The 18740-nt window shown below is 51.8% G+C and overlaps 1 protein-coding gene across 5 annotated transcripts in view; it reads right to left on the bottom strand.

Annotated features, from left to right (window-relative positions):
• The window catches only part of Phactr3 (phosphatase and actin regulator 3), a 219182-nt gene that overhangs the window by 57909 nt on the left and 142533 nt on the right, over positions 1-18740 (bottom strand). For all 5 annotated transcript variants that reach the window (XM_076930348.1, XM_034496548.2, XM_076930349.1 and 2 more), the window contains exons 2-4: positions 13674-13835; positions 10098-10175; positions 1367-1549 (exon numbers count right to left, since the gene is read on the bottom strand). In XM_076930348.1, the coding sequence (XP_076786463.1) occupies positions 1367-1549; positions 10098-10175; positions 13674-13835 (423 nt within the window). The remainder of the gene's footprint in view (positions 1-1366; positions 1550-10097; positions 10176-13673; positions 13836-18740) is intronic.

Below are 18740 nucleotides of genomic sequence, written 5' to 3'. Positions count from 1 at the left end.
GGGCCACACCTTCTAATAGTGCCACTCCCTGGGCCAAGCATATACAAACCATCACACCCAGCATAAGACATGATATTCTCAGCAGACCCACTCTGTTGCCAGGAGACTATCCCAAAGCCCTGTACCTGGAAAGCCCCTGAGGTCAGACACAGGCATCGCCCATGGAACTAGTCAGAGCCAAGTAGGGACAAAGAACTGAGAGCCACCAGTAGGAGCTGGGAGCAGAGACCCAGCCATTTGGGGGTGCTTGGAGGTGAAGTCCGGGGCTGGGGAGCAGTAACCACAGAAGGGAGGCTCCACGTGGTCATTAGAACTCTACCAACCATACCTCTCTGAGGGCAGCTGCCTGGGACTCAAGGTGAGACAGCTGGGCAACAGCTGGGGCTCTTCCTCTCTGGCTCCGTAACTCCAGACTCCAAATTCCCACTGTGTTCCCAAGCCAGGTGAGACTGAGAGGAACAGCCATGTAAGAGGCAGAGCACACACCAGGAGCAGCTGCTGACACTGAAGGGAGGCTAGGGACAGACATCTGGTAAAGAGTACCCAGTGGCTCTGGCTTGGAGATGGACAGGCCAGGGAACAGACACCCATGGGATCTGGAGCAGAATCTCAGAGTGTTCACACCACAGCCTGGGTTCCCAAGAACCCTGGAGACATGTGGGGCTTGAGCTCCAGTCCCCACGCTGTACAGCATAGATTTAGGGATAGGACAGAGGAGAGAACAGGCCCCAGGGAGGTCTCTCTCAGAAGGTGACTTAAAAAGCTGCTTGGTCAGGGAGAAGAGTGAGGCTTGCGCTCTGGTGTGCTTAGCTTCATGTCACCAAGTGTCCTGTCTACTCTGTTAAAACAGAAACACCAGCCCAGCCCCGACTCCTCCACACTGACTACTTGACACAGTACCAAGTTTGTACGTGCTCCAGAGAACCCTGATGTTGACTCTATAACTTCTCCCATGGAACAGAGGACCTCAAAGGCCAAGCCACAGAGAAGCTTCCCCCAGACCACAGCACAGCATGGCTCTCCTGCCACACACGCTCCAGCATCTCTCAGGGAAGGAAGCCATCTGCTCCAGGATTAGGGCACTGGCCCAGGACACACCCATTTAGGATTGGCTGAAATGTATCTTCGCTTTTGGCTGACTTCAGGAGGCATGTGGCAGGAGATCGTGCATGCATGGCCATTTCAGATCCTTCACTTCTCCTCCATCCGACTTGGGAGAAGCCAGGAGAAGAATTTCAGGAAACATATAGGTCTACCCGCCATGAGACTGAAGGAGGCAGAACTAAGATACAGCAATCCTGACAGCGGAACAACTGTCCAAGCCCTCAGTTGGGAGTGCTCAGCCCACTGGGTCTCCAGCTGGTACCTGTGTCATCCAGATGAGCATCAGAAGACAGAAGCTCATCCTGGGAGGCCTGATCTGTTCCACTGGCCGAGGGGCTTCCGGGCTGGACACCCTCTGAAGTCAGCGTCTCCTGCTCACCAGTGGACGGCTCACTCTGTGCAGGTTGGGAGCCTTCCTTGGGACTGCATGCCTTACTTTCAGAATCTGCAAAGAAATTCAGCCATTAGCCAGACTGTGCCTCCTTCCACGCCCTTCTTTCATGCAAGAGGCCCTTCCTACAGAGGGTGTCATGGATGGCCTGATGTGGTATCCCACACTCTACTGGAGTCCCTCTATCTAAACTGTATTTCCAAAGGAGCCTGGTACCCTACATGCCCAGGGTCCATTCTCCCCATGTGTCCTGGTACTCTAACACCTGTGGGAGATGGGTAATCTCCCCCACCAACTCCCAACCGCTTTACCACCCACCTTTATGGTAGCCCCACCCAACTCTACATTCTCCTGAGGGAGAATTTGATCCACAGGACCCATGGACCTGGCAAAGAAGTAGCTTCAAAATTCTGTCTGCCCCAACTTGTTCCTTTCTAACACAGACCCCAACAGCTGGACCAGGATTGTCTGACATGTGGCAATAGATGCTCACTGCAGGTACCCCCAAGGTACTAGGGTTGTTACAGAGTGTAGATATAGCCATTCATCTCTGTGCCATCGCAGACTGTCACTTATCAAGAAGCAAATGTCTGTCAATCATCTATATGTCTAGAAGTTATTAAGACAGAGGCTGCCCTTTGCCCCAGATGGCGAGCATTCTGAAGACTTTGAAGATGGCTATGGCAGCAAATGAAACCCAGTAAGGATCAAAGCCAAGAATGGAGGGAAGCTGAGTGAGAATTTACATAGCAGCTTTCCCAGGATGAGGGACATGGAGCATCCCATGAGGGCTTCAGGAAAGTCCATCCCCTTCTCCTGAGGCTCGGATGCTGAGGTATCTGAGGATCTGGTTTTGACTTGACTTGTCACCCTCAAGAGAGCCCAACCTTTTGAGGACCAGAATTGAAACAGGGACCCTAACATAATTAGACCTATAGGATTAAATATTCTTCAGGAAACCCGGCTGGAAGGGGAGTCCACAGCCTGGTAACAGACAGGCTCAGTTTTCAGGGAGGGGAATAACCTTATTCTGCTGGTTTATCTCGCAGGTAAGTCACCTCATGCATGGTTCCTGCCTCCACTTTATCTTTCCTATAAAATTGTGGCACAAATACAGGAATGGCAGAGAACATGAAAAACTCCCTGTTCCCCAGTTTTGACCAAACTATAAGCCTGAAACCTACCTGATGGCTTGCGCTGACCAGCCAGCGAGTGCCAGAGGCCCAGCAGCTTTTGCCTCCCTGTGTTGGGCTCACAGGACTGCCACCACACCTAGGTCTTTTACTTGGGTCCTGGGATTAAAATCAGACCCCTCTGTCGGCATGGCAAATGTTTTACCGACTGAACCATCTCCCACCTAAATAAACCAGTCTCCTTTTGCCAATATCTGTCACCTAATTTCTTCTGGAATACAGAGAAGCTGAGGCAGTAGGTTTCTGAGACCCTCGTGCCGAGAAATCACTACTCCAGTCACACAGCTAGCTCCAGGGAGGCTAATCAGAATGTCCCTTCAAGACACCCAACCCTCTCTGATGGAGGGCACTGACGTGTTCTCCCATGTGAAGCTCCTGGTCCCCAGTTTATGGAGATAGGATAATGTACAGTGTGGACTGCAGAGATTTCTCAGCCCTGGACACACCAGGGTGCTCTCCTGCCTGTGGCCTCCCAGGCTGCTTCTCCACAGGAGTAGAGGATCAATTTATTTCATGGTCAAAACCCCCTTTTGCTGGCCAATCCAGGCACCCACCTACTATACTGGGGTCCCCAAGACTGCTCACCTGATCCCCACCAGGACACAATCCCACCATCTCTCTTAACACATATCCCACCCACTGCCATCTATCAGAACCTTAGTTTTCTTGTCTATGATGTGGGACCAGTGTTACTGCAGGCTCCCTGGAACTGTGGTGAGAAATATACCGTAGTATAAGGTAAGTGAACCGCAGGTGCTGCAGGTGCCTGAGTGAGCCACAGGAACTCCTTGCTGCTGGTGTGGTTTTTGAAGAGAAAGCCAACAGAACTGTCCCCATTTGAGTCAACAGCAGCCTCAGGACAGCAGCACTTTCTCCCTGAGGGTTCTTGCAGGCCCAGGCCCGGGCCCAGACCCGGGCTTCCAGCCTGATCTGCTTCCATCTGTCATCTCTCAGAAGATCTGAAATTGACTTCCTGTTTACCATCTCCCACCAGGGTGCTTCCTCCTCCACAGGGGAAGAACTGGAAAGCCAGTCTCACCAGAGGTCTCAACATCTATGCCTGAGGCAAGCTCCTCTTTAGGCTGCATCCCCGGCCCAGAAGTTCTGGCAAGTCTAGCTGCCTCTTCCAGAGACAGACCCAGTAGCAGAAATCTCAGGGTGACCACACACTGCTGGCTATACAATAATCACACACTGCTGGTCCACACGGTGACCACACACTGCTGGTCTACACAGTGACCATGCACTGCCACCACACAATGATCAAGCACTGCTCACCAGTTGGCCTGCTCTCCCCTGTGGCTTCATCTCACAGAAACCCAGGACCAGAGGGAAGCAGGCTCTGGACCACATTCAGCTTCTGGCTCTCACTGCCAAGCCAGCGCTGGGCCAGAGACAGACCTAGAACAGCCAAGGATATAGGATCAGATGCCACCAAGCTCAAGACTGTGTTTTTAGTCCCCTGTGACTGGCTTGCTTGTTCTTGACACACCTCTGTGACAGTCACTGTTGCCAGGTTCCCTCAGGCAGTGCACAAATGTCATTACCCTGGAGGATCACATGACATACTGCTGATCGGGGCATCATGAGGCTCTCTGGAATCTGAACACTAAGTCCGACTAGTTTCTATGTGGTAACAACAAGGCAGGATGCAGTGTGTGTGCTCCTGTGCGTGTATGTCTGCATATATGTATATACGTGTACAGACACACCCCACGGAGTGCACATGCATGCTCTATGTTCACATGTGTCATCTATGGTAGATGTGCTCACTGCGGCTACTCAGTGATACAGTTGGACAGACAGACAGGAGGGCCAGATCTGCAGTCACTATCCAGTCAGGAATGGAGATTTGAAGGAGACACTCTTGTCCCTCCATTTGGCTGACACTGGTACCTAAGGAATTGGAATTCCCCCAGGAATCTCATATTGGGAGAAGGAGATAAAGCCTGTGCCAGCTACCGGGGAACAGCTTGTTAGACCACCTTGTGGGAGAGACAACTACGGGCCTGTACGGCCACACCCTGATGGCTTTGCTGCGCATCTTTCTGACTTTTGTTTAAACCTAAATCTCACACCAGGACTTGGGGACTCACTGGGCATTTCTGTTCTCCCCCACCAAATAAATCTGGTTTTCTCTTTTAACTCTTTAATTAGCCTAACTGAGGACAGGTTGATGGACCTGGCTTGTTAGAGATTCTATTACCACCACCAGGGTGGATGCTGTGCCAGAGACAGGCAAATGAGAGGTGGGTCCTGCCACTCTGAGCCCCTCACTGCCCTGTGGGGTGGAGATGGGGGTAGCTGTTCACTGCTGAGATGGACTCAGTGAACTGAGAAAGGGCCCATGTCTGCTGTGATTTACACATCGTCACTATAACAAATAGATAGCAGAAGCTGCTGCTGAGAAGCCCAGGGGTCCCCAGTTCCATCTACCACTGCAAGATTGCAATACCTGCATCGGTACCTGCTGCTCAGCAGTCCTGCAGTCCTGTTCCGGGCTGTGCCTAGAGCTCCTGCCCATAATTACACTCAGTAAGAAGCTACAGTTCCCAAAATAGATCTGGTAGCAGGGCCTGTTGCTAAGAAACACTGGGTGGGGCCAGGGCAGTGTGGGGGTGGGGCTCGTACCCCACCCTCTGTCATTGGGTCAGCTGCCTCCTCTGGCCAACCTTTGTCTCCATCATTGCTTGTCTCTTCCCAGAGCTGCAGGGGACACAGAGCTGTGCATGATTTATACGTGAACCTCTATGAAAGGGGCCTGATCCAGACATCCACAGAAACATGCATGTGCATGTTCACGGTGGGGACGCATGTGTGCATGCCAGGGAGTGTGCATTCAAACACACAGAAACCGGGCAGACTTCCCCTGTCCCGCTCCCCTGAGAGCCTCCTGACACCCATGTCAATGATCACAGCACTAATGTAACACATGTCTTATAAAACACCCAGTGCCGGGTTATGAGAGTTCTTAGGCCATTGAAGAAAACAGCAAGTTTTCAATGGGTGAGGGGTAAGGGAAGGAAGTCATTCACAGAGAGTATTGTCTGTACCAGAAACAGGCAGGACCCTGTTCCTAATCAAGGAGGTAGGTTGGAGACAGTCCCAGACATGGGGGAGGCAGAGTGGGAAAAAGGTCACTTCTCCCCATAGCAGCTGTCTGACAGTGCCATAAACAAGGTCCCAGCATACTACTAGCCCATGTGAGGGATACTATACAACCCAGCACACTAGCATCATGGCAGAGACACAAAGAACAAGGGCCAGGGGACTCATGATGTATATCTGTTAATCTTGGGACAGAGTTCACACTCCTGGCTACCTGCAGAGTCTCTCCTACCAGCCCTGTTCTGAGGCCAAGTGATCTATCTGTCTGCCTGACTTTCAGAGGCAAGCTCCAGGGAGTGTGAGGGACACAACTTTCCAAGAAGATTGCAGGTTTCATTTCTAGGCAGCGAGTTCTTGTGTCTACTAAGGCTTCTGGGCATGTCTGGGGACATCCGTGGTCAGGTCTTCTCCCCCTCTCAGTAGCTCTTTTTGCAGCTTCTGAGCTGCCTGGCAATGAAGTCTGGCCTCAGTGTGACAGGTTCCATGAGGCCAGTCGACCACAAGGGGGCACCCATGGCTGCATATTGCTCCCACTTGTCTGGGAGCAGGCAGAGCTGAGCCAGAATCCACAATGGAGCTAGAAGAGCTGTCCCCGCCCCTATCCCCACACCCACAACCATCACAGGGGGTGTGGGGGAGAGGAGGTGCTGTGATCCCTCCAGCAGTAGGTCTCACACTGACCCCTGCTGGGTTCCTGAGCTCCTAACCTGGGAAGGTGCAGCAGTTATCACCTGCCATGGGAATCCTGGGGGACTTGCCATGCCAAGTCCAATCCAGACAGAAAGGCTCCCTGTGCTCCTGGCCCTGAGGAACTTGGCTCCCTTGGAAGGGCTGGCGCTTTACCCAGTGCTCTGCACCAACCTTTCCATATATTTCATGATGCATATTTAAAACAAGGCAACAGACTATGCCCCATGGGAGTCCTGGGGAAAAAGTGTCCTGCCTCCTGAACTAAATCTGTGACCCTTGTCCTTGCAGCCTGAGACACCTGGTTTCCCTGAAGATTCCCAGGCCCTCTCCTGAGACAGCCTGGCCATGTCCCTGTCAGCCAGGCCTGGGGCATGCATATGTGCAAGAGGGAAGAAACGGGCATTTGTATCCAAGCCCCTTATCCTCCTCATTGTTCTCCAGCCCCTTGCCTTCTAGTCCCTTCCCCAAGCCCCTGTACCCTGGGGACTGGTACTCACTGCTCCAGGGGCTGCTAGTGACTCAGTCTCCAGCATTCAGGACCAGGTACTTCCCCATCTTCTCTGTAAAAAGCTAGAGTCCACTGGGGAGGCTTATCAATGTGTGGCCCCTACAGTGCTAAATTTAGGCACTGCTGGTAGTAAAAAACTCCTGAAAGTGCCCAGGTATGGCCCGCTGGGCTCAGAGCGCTAGCCCTGCACACGGAAGTCCTCTCCTGGATTCCACGTTCAGCACAGGACAAAATTAGCTCTCATGTACCCCTGTGCAACTAAATGCAAAACCATCCTGGGCTCCTAACTCACAAGCAACGTCACTTGGACCTCCTGTCACTCAACCCCCATGGCGTGGCGTCCAAGTGCCCTTTCTTACCATCCGTGATTCTGTTGCTGTGATTTGTATTTGTAGGGCCCCCTGGTGCCTGTGTCCCACAGGCTCTGTGTTCAAGGGGACCACGTCAAAGTAGCTGATGTGTCTGTCAACTAATGCAGAACCTGGTACATAGTGGGCACTCCATAATCATTTACGGCATCCCTTAACACCTGAATGTTCAGCTATCTAGGATGGAAACTGCTTTGGGCCACTCCAGTTCCTGGCCCAGTCTCTCTGCAAGACTGAAAGGGTGGTGTGTGGGAGGTAGGCTGGGTCCAAGCCAGCCTTCCACCTGTTTCCATGTCCCTGAACTAAGAATGGAATCTCATATCTTTAAATGGTTGGGAAGGAAACCAAAAGAAAGATAATGGTTCATGATTCATGAAAAAGATTGAAAATTCAAATCTGTACACCCATAAATGAAGCTTCTTGGCACGCAGTCAAGCCTGCTCAGTGTGTGTTCTTCTGTGACTGTTTCTGCCTTGAGCAGAGGTGGGTGACCACAGCAGACTGCGTGCTCCCTGTGATCAACCAGCCTCCACAACACTGGCAGGAATTTAAGTCCCAAAGTCATAGGTTAATGGGATTTAGAAGATAGAAGCTTAACCCAATAGTCAGGTGACTGGGAAGTGGTTGGGGGGTTCTGTGAGGTCATGAGAATAGAGCCTAGGGTTGGAGAGCCCCTGAGACGAGGGCAGAAAGTGCTTATGCACAGTCTCAGTACTTAACTTCAGTTCACAAATGTTGTATGCTGCCTTGGTACTCTGCTGGCAAGAAGGCTGTCTTAGTGGCTTAGAACCACAACCAAATACCCAACAAGAAATTCTTTATGGAGACAGATTATCTGAGTTACCATTCATTATGCTAGGAAAGGCGTGAGTGTGTGCTGGTTACTCTGGGGGGCTTGAGATGGCTTGCTTCTACCTTTGATGGTCAGCAGACAGAGACCTGGCTAGAAACAGAGTTAAGCTATAAACCTCAGGGCCCACAGCTCAGTGACCCACTTTCTAAAATGCCACCTGCTGCGTAAGTCCCTCCCCCCTTAACGCTGTCTTATTCATTGAATCTAACATTTTTAAAGTACACATTTGTTTTTATTTCCTTGACCCAAGATCTAATTGAATAACCTGGGGCTTCAGAGACAGGACAGTCAATAAAGAACCTGCCGTGCCAGCATAAAGACCTGAGCACACATCCCCACAAAAAGATGGGTACAGTGGTGAGTCATGTCACCTTGGCACCAGGGAGGCAGAGATGAGGAGAACAGTGGAGCTCACTGTCTAGCCAGCCCAGCTGAATCCACGAGAGACTTTGTCTCATAAAAGGCCGAGAGTGAGCAAGGCACTGAAAGTCAACCTCTGACATGTAAGCATGTGCATACATGCGAATGTGCATCCTTATGCAGGACACATGCACCACACACACAACTCTGGATACTCTGAGGACCCATTCCAAATTAAAACCACTTCATATTTCTGTTCAGCAGTGACATTCCACTAACTCCAGGAGAGTCAGAATAGAGCTTTCAACATCTTCAGGCCACAGACCACAGACCACAGACCACAGGCCACGGGCCACGGTGCAGGGCTTTCTTTTATGTGGAACACAGCACTGAAGGCATTAGACAATCACCATGGCTGGTTGCCTCCTAAACATAGTATCTTCATAATAATGCATGCCAAAACTCAGGAGGGGAGGTATCGTGAGGAGATGGGGCACAGCTGGGCTGTGGGCCTCAGCCACATCAGAAAAGACTCGTTTGTTTCATGGGTTACCACCTAATTCCTGGTACTCGGGCCAAATCACAGATACCAGAGAAAGGGGAGATGGGAGTTTGATGCGTGTACAAACGCACTGCAGATCTCCTCACTAAGGAGGCAGGAGCTTGTTCCAGCCCAGAGAGGTTTTAGAAGAAGGGGGATTGCAAGCTATCCCCACCAGCAGAGACTTCTAGAGTCAGAGACCCACAAAGTATAGAGAGCAAGGGTCAGGATCAGATGGGACCCCAACATGGCGAGAGATAACCAGACTTAAGTGTGGTGGTCCCCATTACCGTGCTGTGGACATTGACTAACCTGAGCACACAGATATGGTCCTGTAAGCACAGCCTGGATGAAACCTGTCGGGCCAACAACACTGGTTGACCCATGTTTGCTTCTGCTTGCGTGCTACAGCTATGGATGAACCCCACATTCATGTTTGAAAACTGGGGGTGACATCAGCACCCAAAGGCAAGGTATGCGGAATGCCCCGCCCTGCCTGCCGACAGTCAGAAACGTTAGCCATGTGGCCATCATAGGTAAAGTCACCATTTGTTCAAATTGTGGATTGAGTTTAAAGAAAACTTGCTCTTAAATTAAAAGCCCTGGCTGCCTCTTAGAGACAGACAAGATGTTCAAGGAGCTCCTTCCACACATTCCTTGCTGGATGGTCACTAGAAATGGCCATGGAGGAAGGGGGCACTGTGTTGCCTTGGCTCCTGACTGAAGCCATTGGCTCACCCTTGCAGGCTGCCTGGGAGAAGGGTCCCCTGCCTGGATACAGGACATCCTGCCTTCCTCTAATGGATTTCCTGAGTTTGGGAGCCATCAAACTTGACAGGTTCCACCAGGGGCCTCATGCCACATTCCCATGAGCTCCAGTCCATGGGACCCACAACCCAGAGTCTCCTGGGACTCCACTCAGTGCCCTCAATGCCCTTGGAACTGCACTTAGGGCTGCCACCCTCCCAGGGACCCTCTTACCTTGCTCCATCATCTCTAGCAGGCCCTGCTTAATGAGTTCCTCCCGGCCTTGTCTGCCAGCCATTTTCTTCTCCAGCGCTGCAGGACACAGAAGCAGCTAATTAAGTCACGGCCAAAAGTAGTAGGGCCCACAACACCACCGCCGCATGTGCTTGGGTGAACAGGAAGACACAGGGAGACAGCAGATGTCTGAGGCTGGGGACCTGTCCACTGCCAGAGCCTGGGGTGCAACAGTTCTGAGTTTACTACCTAAGCCATCTGGTAAGCAATATCCATAACTCCAGCCACAGGAAAGCGGGTTCAGGGCCATGTTTGAGAGATCACTTCTGCAATGGACTTTCATGATACCTTCCTCGACTCTGCCTTCTAGATCGTGACCCTCCATGACAGATGAGGAAGCGCCCTCACTGCAGCCCAGAGCTCAGGGTATGCTTCTGTTGCTAGTGTCAGCTTTCACTGACTGTCCATCAGTACATCTCTCCTGAGCAAACATCTTCCAGCCAACCCAGGATGCGTACATTCAGAGCATCCACCCCCAGAGGCATTCTGGTTAACCCTCTTCTGACTGTCCCTGGGGTGTTCTCAGAAGGCATGCTAGCACACAGGACATGGCTGCCCTGACTCAGGTCTAACCAATGACCCACAGCCAGAGGGGCCACAACATGAAAGTCCTTCCTTTCTTATTCTGAAATCAACCTTCTTGTGGCCTCCCACCCAAAGGCCAAAGCCACCAGCAATGGAGACTCACCCACCTTCTCCTCTAGACTCCACCTCCCAGGCAGGGTCTCATTCCTACACACACACACACACACACACACACACACACACACACACACCCCTTTCATTTGTCCACAGATGAACCTCAAATACAAAACCAAACATCTGTTTAGGTCTTAATACTTCCTTTGAGAACCCAGAGTAGAGCCTGCTGGTTAGTGGGGTCCCAAAGCCACAGGATGTGTGGGACACTCTGACAGGTACTTAAGAACACAGCTGGCCCACCTGTCAGGGCTCAGAGTGCCCACAAGGGCTGACCATGCAAATGGTGTGTTCTAAAGTATTTACTGAGCATGGATGTCAAGCCATGTTCTGAGTTCTATGCTGGGAGTACCTGGACCTTGGAGAGGCTGGGATGATAAGGCCTTCCACACTCTAAACCCGATCTCACATTGACTGAGCACCTACTGTGTGCACTGTGTATTGGCAGAACTTTGAGCAGGACAGGTCTGGTCTCTACTTGTGACCAGAAGACCTGGGTGGCAGAGAAGACAAATGTGTTGGGTGGAAGTGTGGAACAGAACCAGGGAAGGGAGCCTACTAGGGTCACCTGCATGAAGGACAGACAGATACAGGATGTTTCAGCAACAAGACACTTTCAGCTCAGCTCCTTTCTGTAACCTCAACTTCCAAACCAATTTCCACACTATCACTGGTGTGGAGGAGGGGACAATGAGAGTGGATTGGAGGGCAGGCTGAGGGGGGAGGACAGGCTGGGGGGGGGGAGGACAGGCTGGGGGGGAGGACAGGCTGGGGGTGGGGATGAGGAAGGCAGGCTGTGGGGAGAGAAGGAAAGAGGGTCTGAGGCACTCGGGTTAATCCTCCTTTGATTATCTCTGGGGTTTTCCTACTGGGCAGGCTGGAACATAGGGCATGGCCTGCTCGGCCTCAGGTTTGACTGATGGCCCAGAGTCAGCTAAGGGCAAAAGACCCTTAGCTCTTACAGCTTAAAGGTCTCTTCCTCATCTCATCTCAATGTCAGGACTGGACATGCTGAAATCTGTGGCATCAAAAAGGAGGGGGAGGCAGGCTGAGAGGGGAGGCTGAGAATAAGGCAGTGGGATACCAGTACTGTTAACCAATTTCCAAATGCCTAAGTTAGGAACCCAAGGTGTCACCTTGAAGGTCTTTGAGCCCTCCTAGGGTCCCCAGAGCAGCCTGACAACCCCAGGCAGGACCAGTGCTTCAGAACCTTGAGGCCCGGAGCCACTCACCCAAACTTGTCCACTTTCCAATTCCATGCACCTAAAGGTCACAGAGGTCACCTGCCCCAGCCCTTGGCCTCCTGTACACTGTAGCCCTGTGGCAGGACCAGCTTGCTATCTACTCTCTGCCTGGCATCCTTGAAGTACTTGTAAATTTTTAAACAGTTCATCCTGTTTTCATTCTTGTCAAGAATAATTTGTCAATCAACTTCTTGAGTGATTAAGATAATTTGGTAAGCTGCATACACAAGAGTGAATGCTGAACCCTCTGCGGTTGGCTTCCCTTGCCACTCCCCCAGGCTGGGTGCAGGGAGTGCCTGGGCTTTTGTCTCCACCATCTCCAAGCCCCAGGCACGTGCCTCTTCAGAGCTAAGCAGGAAGCTGGGGCCCCTGGGACCACAGAGGCAATAGCTTGAGACAGGCACTTGCCAGGCATGTCCCTGGGGGCTGGGGCTAACTCCACATGTACAGCAACCTCACTAATTGCTTACAGCTGCAGCTAATAGGCAAGGGGCTCAGAGGGAGGGCCCTGAGGCCCAGGCTTCTTGGCTTCTGGGGTTGGTGGCTCAGGTCCCTGGTTTCACAAAGAGCCCAGGGTTGGTGACCAGCGCTCAAGATCCTACCAGCCCTCCTACCCTGGGTGATTAGCCTCTCGGAGTCATTTTCTCTTTCAAAGGAGTCCTCTGCTCGGCAGCACCTGATGCCGTGGCCTCTCATTTGGTCATTCTATCATGGTCACCGTGCCACGGTGCAGTTTTGGGATGCAGTTCATATGGTTGTTGCTGGGGAAGCATAGGGAATTAGACAACATGGCACAACCCCACTTCCCACCGAGCTGGGACTGGCCAGTGCAGTACAAGTGAGTGGGGAGCCTTCTGGATCCTTGGGTAGGAGGTGGTGGGGTGAGCGTCCCTAGATACTGGTTAGAAGCTGGGGAGCAAGCCTGTCAGAAACTCACAGAAGCTCACAGAAACCGCACCATCGCATGGATCATGACTCTTCGAATGACGCAGGCAGATCCTAGGAGCAGTGAGCACCGTAAGCAGGCCCCTGCTTTGTCTGAATGGGAGGGCCAGGGCCATGGCTCAGTCATCTGTGAGCTGGGGGCTTGTGTAGTGTGTGTTCTGTGAGCAAGAATAGCAGGCCTTGAGGCTGGAGAGATGGTTCAACAGTTAAAAGCACTGCTGTTCTTCCAGAGAACCAGGGATCAGTTTTCAGCACCCAGATGGGAGCTGACAACTGTTTGTAACTCCAGTTACTGGGGATATGATCCATTCTTCTGGCCTCTCCAGGCATCAGGCACATAACAAGTATCTACACACACACACACACACACACACACACACACACCACACACTCAGGCAAAACACTCATACACATAAAAATAAAAGTAAATCTTTAGGAAAAGCCAGCCAGAGGCACGGAGTGAGAACGACCTGTTATGTTAATGAGGCTGTGGCTGACCAAGTGTGTGCACCCGTGATGATCTCACCAGGCAGTCAGTGAAGTACAGTGACCAGAGGGCGGCCAGCAGCGTTGTGTGACATGGAGACCCCTGACTCACGCCATCCTCGTCTCACCGGGGCCTCCTTACCTGATGTCGTCTGCTTCAGCTTCTCGTTTTTCTTTTTCCTCCATTTCCACGGTTTGAAGATCCTGCCCAGGGTGGCCAGCTTGCTGTTCCTCCGCACGGGGGGAGTTCGTATCCCTGAGACCAGAGGCTCGGAGCGTGCTGGGGGAGTTTGGTCCATCTCATCTGCAAAGTGAGAACAGGAAAGGGTCTCATGGGATGATTTCAAGCCCCTGGGGACCATCTCACCTTAAGTGACCTCTTAAAGCATACAGCTCAGTGAATTGTCAAGGGAGTGGACCCTCCCTGGGCCTTCTTCTGACAGAGTGCAGGCAGGAGGCAGAGTAATTCATGAGTGGTGGGATCCTCTTTCCTTCCATGAATACCCTCTCTCAATAGCAGCCAATCATTTGCCCTCCCTGCCTCCTTGCCATGGTGGTCTAAAGGCTGGCTGACTGCATGATGAACTAACTCCCCTCTGCCCCAGGACCTTTGTACATGCTGTGCCTACTGCCCATGCTACATACTTTTCAGATTTTCTCTACCTTAGCCAGGGACGGCCAAACATTGTCATCTACAAATGTGTTGGGTTGTACCTATAGCTATTCTGAGAGGCCTCGTGTAGACTGTAGATTAAATACAAACATTAGATGTAAATGCACTCAGATAAGATCTTCCCCCCAGGAAGTCTTTACTCTGTTCCTATGGAGCCTGGGCTGAGCCCTTGGCATAAGCACTATGTACACAAGCATCAAGGAACCACAGAGACCCCCCAGACTCACCTTCCCCCCAGTCATCAGCTATCCAAGAGCAGAGCATAGACCAGGCCCAGCTGCAGAGCACACACAGGTCTGGCCATCAGATCACCACAGGGAACAGCTGCAGAGCAAGCCTGAGCCATACATGGGTAAAGGGAAGTATCTTTGCCTTGGGTCCCTCCTAGCGGGTGACTTAAGTGCACACAGTGGAGGGTGCACATAGATGTTCCAGGAAATTCCAGGTAATACAGTGTGTCATGCTAGAGACAGGAAGCATCCTGCAGGATAGCCTTTTTCTTGTGGTCAGGGTCTGGATGCTTCCTAGACTCCTGGCCGCCTATTCAAGGACCTGACATAAAGGCCAACTGGTGTTTGCAGAAGTGGCAAGGGACCTTTACTTAAAACAGAGAGGTGTAAGAGAGCAGTGGGTCCCACCAGTCAAGGACCCAACAATATACTGTCTTGGGTTCCTTTTGTGGGCTCAAGAGAAGGAAGGGCCGGTTACTGAGAAGCACATTAATGCCATTCTCTATTCTGACAAATTAAGTCATGCAGTCATTTCTCCACTGTGCATGTCCCTTCCCATAATGCATTGGATTTTTATCGTATGCATGTCTAATTATGCATAGGCATGAGATGATAAATAGGAGGCTTTCTTTATGTCCTCAGACATACTTTGCCTTACTGTGAAGGTACCCTCAGATGAATTCAGGTCGGATCATTCTTTCTGGTCTCATACCCGGACGTAAGAGTATGACACTGTCTTTATGTTTGGTGGCTGTCAAGAGAGGAAAAGCAGCCCTCCTTTAAAGAGGAGTGTATGTGTAGCCCAATACAAGCAGCAGTCTGAGTGGGGGTCGGGGGGCTCAGGTTGCTAGGAACACTACTCATAAAGCGGGGGTGTGGATAGTTCAGGCAGGTGATGGAGCTGGGCTGCCAAATGTGTTACTAGAAGAGGGCCATGTACAGCCCAAATAAATGCCCCCCTCCCAGGTTACTCAATTATTCCAATGCTTGCCTGCCTCAGATCCATGGGGACCTGGCTCCTCCTCTCTCCAGCCAGGGTACAGATATAGTCGAAGATCAAGTGAATTCATGTACACAGAGGAAGACAGACCCAAGGAAAACCACTCAGTCAAAACCACCATGTAAGTGAGCATGGAGATTCACAGAGTCAGAGGCAGGAGGGTTGAAACCAGCCTGGGCTACATTAAGAGTCTCAGGCAAGCCTGGGCTATATTAGGAGTTCCAGGCCAGGGAGACCCTGTCTCAAAAACCTTGTATAAGATATGTGTGCAAAATCATGCCACGCATGCTACTTCTGTGTACAGGACAGTGGGTACAGGCCCAAGCTGATGTGTGCAGGGGCACTGGTAGAACATCAAATGCTGGCTGTGGGGGATGGGCAGGGAGAGCCATACCCCATAGGATGTTTCAGAGCCTCTGACAAATGTGGCTTTGTTAGATGTTTCGTTCAGATGAAAAACAAAACTCAACAAACATGAGAGGACTACTGGAGACAATCGGATCCAGAGCGGGACCACAGCCATCTGCTCACCCTGGATCCCCATGCAATTGTCTGTCACAGCTTGAACAAGAGTCCAAGCACCATCCTGGAGGATCCCTGCCCACCCTGGAGGACCCTCCCCAGGCAGGGATGTTGTCACTTCCAGCAGTGAGAAAGTTCTGAGTCCCATCCACTCTCTTGGATTCAAGCTCCCCCTGTCTCTTGGGAAGAAGTTGCAGGCCTGACTCCAGATACTAGACCTTAGCCAAAAGCTCCTTCATAGCGCCCAAGCCCTGACACCATGTCCATGACCACACTGCCACCCTGATCCTCCCACAGACAGGGTTCCATTCGTAACCAGGGAAGGGCTGAGACTTGGTCTTGGTTTAAACAGACTCCAGAGCCCTCTCAAGGTCTGCAGAGCCCAGCAGAACAGGGCTCGGTGTAAGGACAAGGCTCAGTAGCACCAGGCTCTGGGAGGTGGCCTGGCGGGGCAGGGAGTCAGCCTTCAGAATCCAATGGGTCAAGATTAAAAAAAAAAAAAAAATCTTTCAGTCAAGGCATCTATAGCCTACTGTCCCACCTTCTACCACAGAATGGTTCACTGTGACCCATCTACAAAGCAGGGACTGCAGACCTCAGACAGGAAGGGCCAGCCTGTGGCAGCTCCTGTAGGTGCTGCAACTGTAGACAGTAAGGAGTAGCATGTGGCAGCACCTGGAGGTGCCGTGTCGAAGGCCAGCTTCAACTGAGGAGGGCTGAGTGTGGAGTCGGCAATTGATCCCTCAGCAGACTTTTCTCTGCCTGACAGTGCTGCCTAGGATGGGAAGGGCCAGCACATGGCAGCTCCTGCAGGCTCTCAGAGCAGTGACTTCACATGCCTTTCTCAGGATGAACCTAAGGCTGTACCTCCCTGCCACCACTGACCAATAAGACCAATAATAAGAGGGTCCCAAAAGGTCATTCCCCACTGCAGTGTCACAGGTGGACCAAATACCTGGCAAACAGTGGGGAACAGAACATATCAGGGACAAGGGCAGCTCAAAGTCTTGAACCCTCCTGCCATTGCTTTCCCATGGCCATACAGAGCATGCAGGATGCAGACGGACGGTCTCTCCTTTCCCAAGGCAATTTATCCCATGATCCTCCCCTTTTCCTTTCCTTCCTCCACCCACTGGCGCCAGATGGGTATGGAACTGCCAGTCCGTTGGTCACAGCAATATTCTTGGCACAACAGGACACAGGATGGGAAGAGGCCAAGTTTCCTCCAGCTCACATGATGGAGGTATCAACAAATGCATTTGAAGGCACAGTACCTGCTTCCTCTGTGCCTTGAGCCCTCACCAGGGCACACACTATGGAAGGATAATGGACTCTCAGAGGAAATCTGGAGGAAGGAAGTTTGGGTGGGGATGTCCATCAGGTAGCTAGGAGGCTCCCACAAGAGACACCATGCAGGTTCTGAGGGGAAGGGCATGTGTATGGTTCAAACCTCTTAGCAGCTGGGGCAAAAAACCAGCACACATACATTAAACCGCAAGTCAGTCAAAATACTCCATTAACGACCCAAATCACTAGGACCCTAGCCAATTGGCCAGCATCTCGCCCCAAGATGCCTACACTAGACTTCTACCCATTCTGTGAGCCTTAGACTCACAGACTCTTGACTTCCTGCTCAGCTCCAGTGCCAGTGTTCCCTGGCTGGGGGAAGACAAACCACCAATGTAGTCTGTGCTCTGCCACATCCCTGTATGACCACCGGCCAGTCTTCATGGTACTACACACTCACAGCTGGTGCAACTGCTAAGACCAGGAGGCTAGAGGCAACCCTGGCCTGTGTCCTGGCTCTGCTGCTTACGAGTAGAACAAAGTGCTGGTCATTCTCCTAGCATCCTTGTACCCTCTCTGCTCTATGGTCTGTCATGGTGTGTGGGAAGATCTCTGTCCTTGCTATGACATGTGACTTGCTTCAACATGGGGTGAGGAGGAGTGGGCAGAAGGGCCAGCTCCCTTTCCTTCTCCCTCAGCCTCCTCCTCTCTCTCCTCCTCTACCTCACTCACATCTTCTATCTCCTCCAACGTTCTCATTACCATAATCAATACTGTCACTAGAGGTGGATGGCTCACCCAGCCTCCACCTCTAGCCTGCCCTCCATGGTCAGCATAGATTTAGGGAATCGTATCCTGTGTCTCTGATACACACTCATTCTCAGTGCATAGAGAAAAGCAAGGGACATTCCTCCCTTCACTGAAGAGCCCATTCATTAATTCATTCATTCACCCACTCAACCATTCTGCAAACATGCACAGGCACCAGCTGTGCACCAGGGATCCGTCCTATCAACAGAATACAAAGAGGAAGGGAAGGCACAGAGGACCTGCCTTCCTGGGGTTGTAGTGACAGCGAGTAGAGGCAGTAGGGATGGAGTGTGTTCATCTATAGAAGATGGTCCACCAAATTCTCCATCTATCTTCATTCCATCCATCGCCTCCCGTGAGTGTCACATCATGTGCTTATTCGTGTGTGCTTGCATGATCATGAAGGCCTCCAAGCTTCCCACCCTCATCCCCTCCAGAAGCTCCAGGAGGACAGGGTTCTGATGGGGGAGGTGAGGCCCAGTCCTCAGGGTTCCTGGAACGTAAGCATACTACTACATGCAAGATGGGGACCAGGGAGATGCTGATCCAGAGTCTGGGCTGCATGCTGACCCTGCCAGCAGGATTGGAGAAGTTGTGCAGAGCTGTAAACATCAGAGAAAGTGGGTGTCCCTGCAGAATGGGCTGTGCAGGTCAGAGGGTGTCCCACAGGAGGGCTGGCAGAGGGCG

The sequence above is a fragment of the Arvicanthis niloticus genome, chromosome 2 (assembly GCF_011762505.2).
Source record: "Arvicanthis niloticus isolate mArvNil1 chromosome 2, mArvNil1.pat.X, whole genome shotgun sequence".
In the NCBI taxonomy this organism is placed as follows: domain Eukaryota; kingdom Metazoa; phylum Chordata; class Mammalia; order Rodentia; family Muridae; genus Arvicanthis; species Arvicanthis niloticus.
Note: the sequence above shows the minus strand (reverse complement) of the source record. Positions and strands in the feature narration are given on the sequence as shown.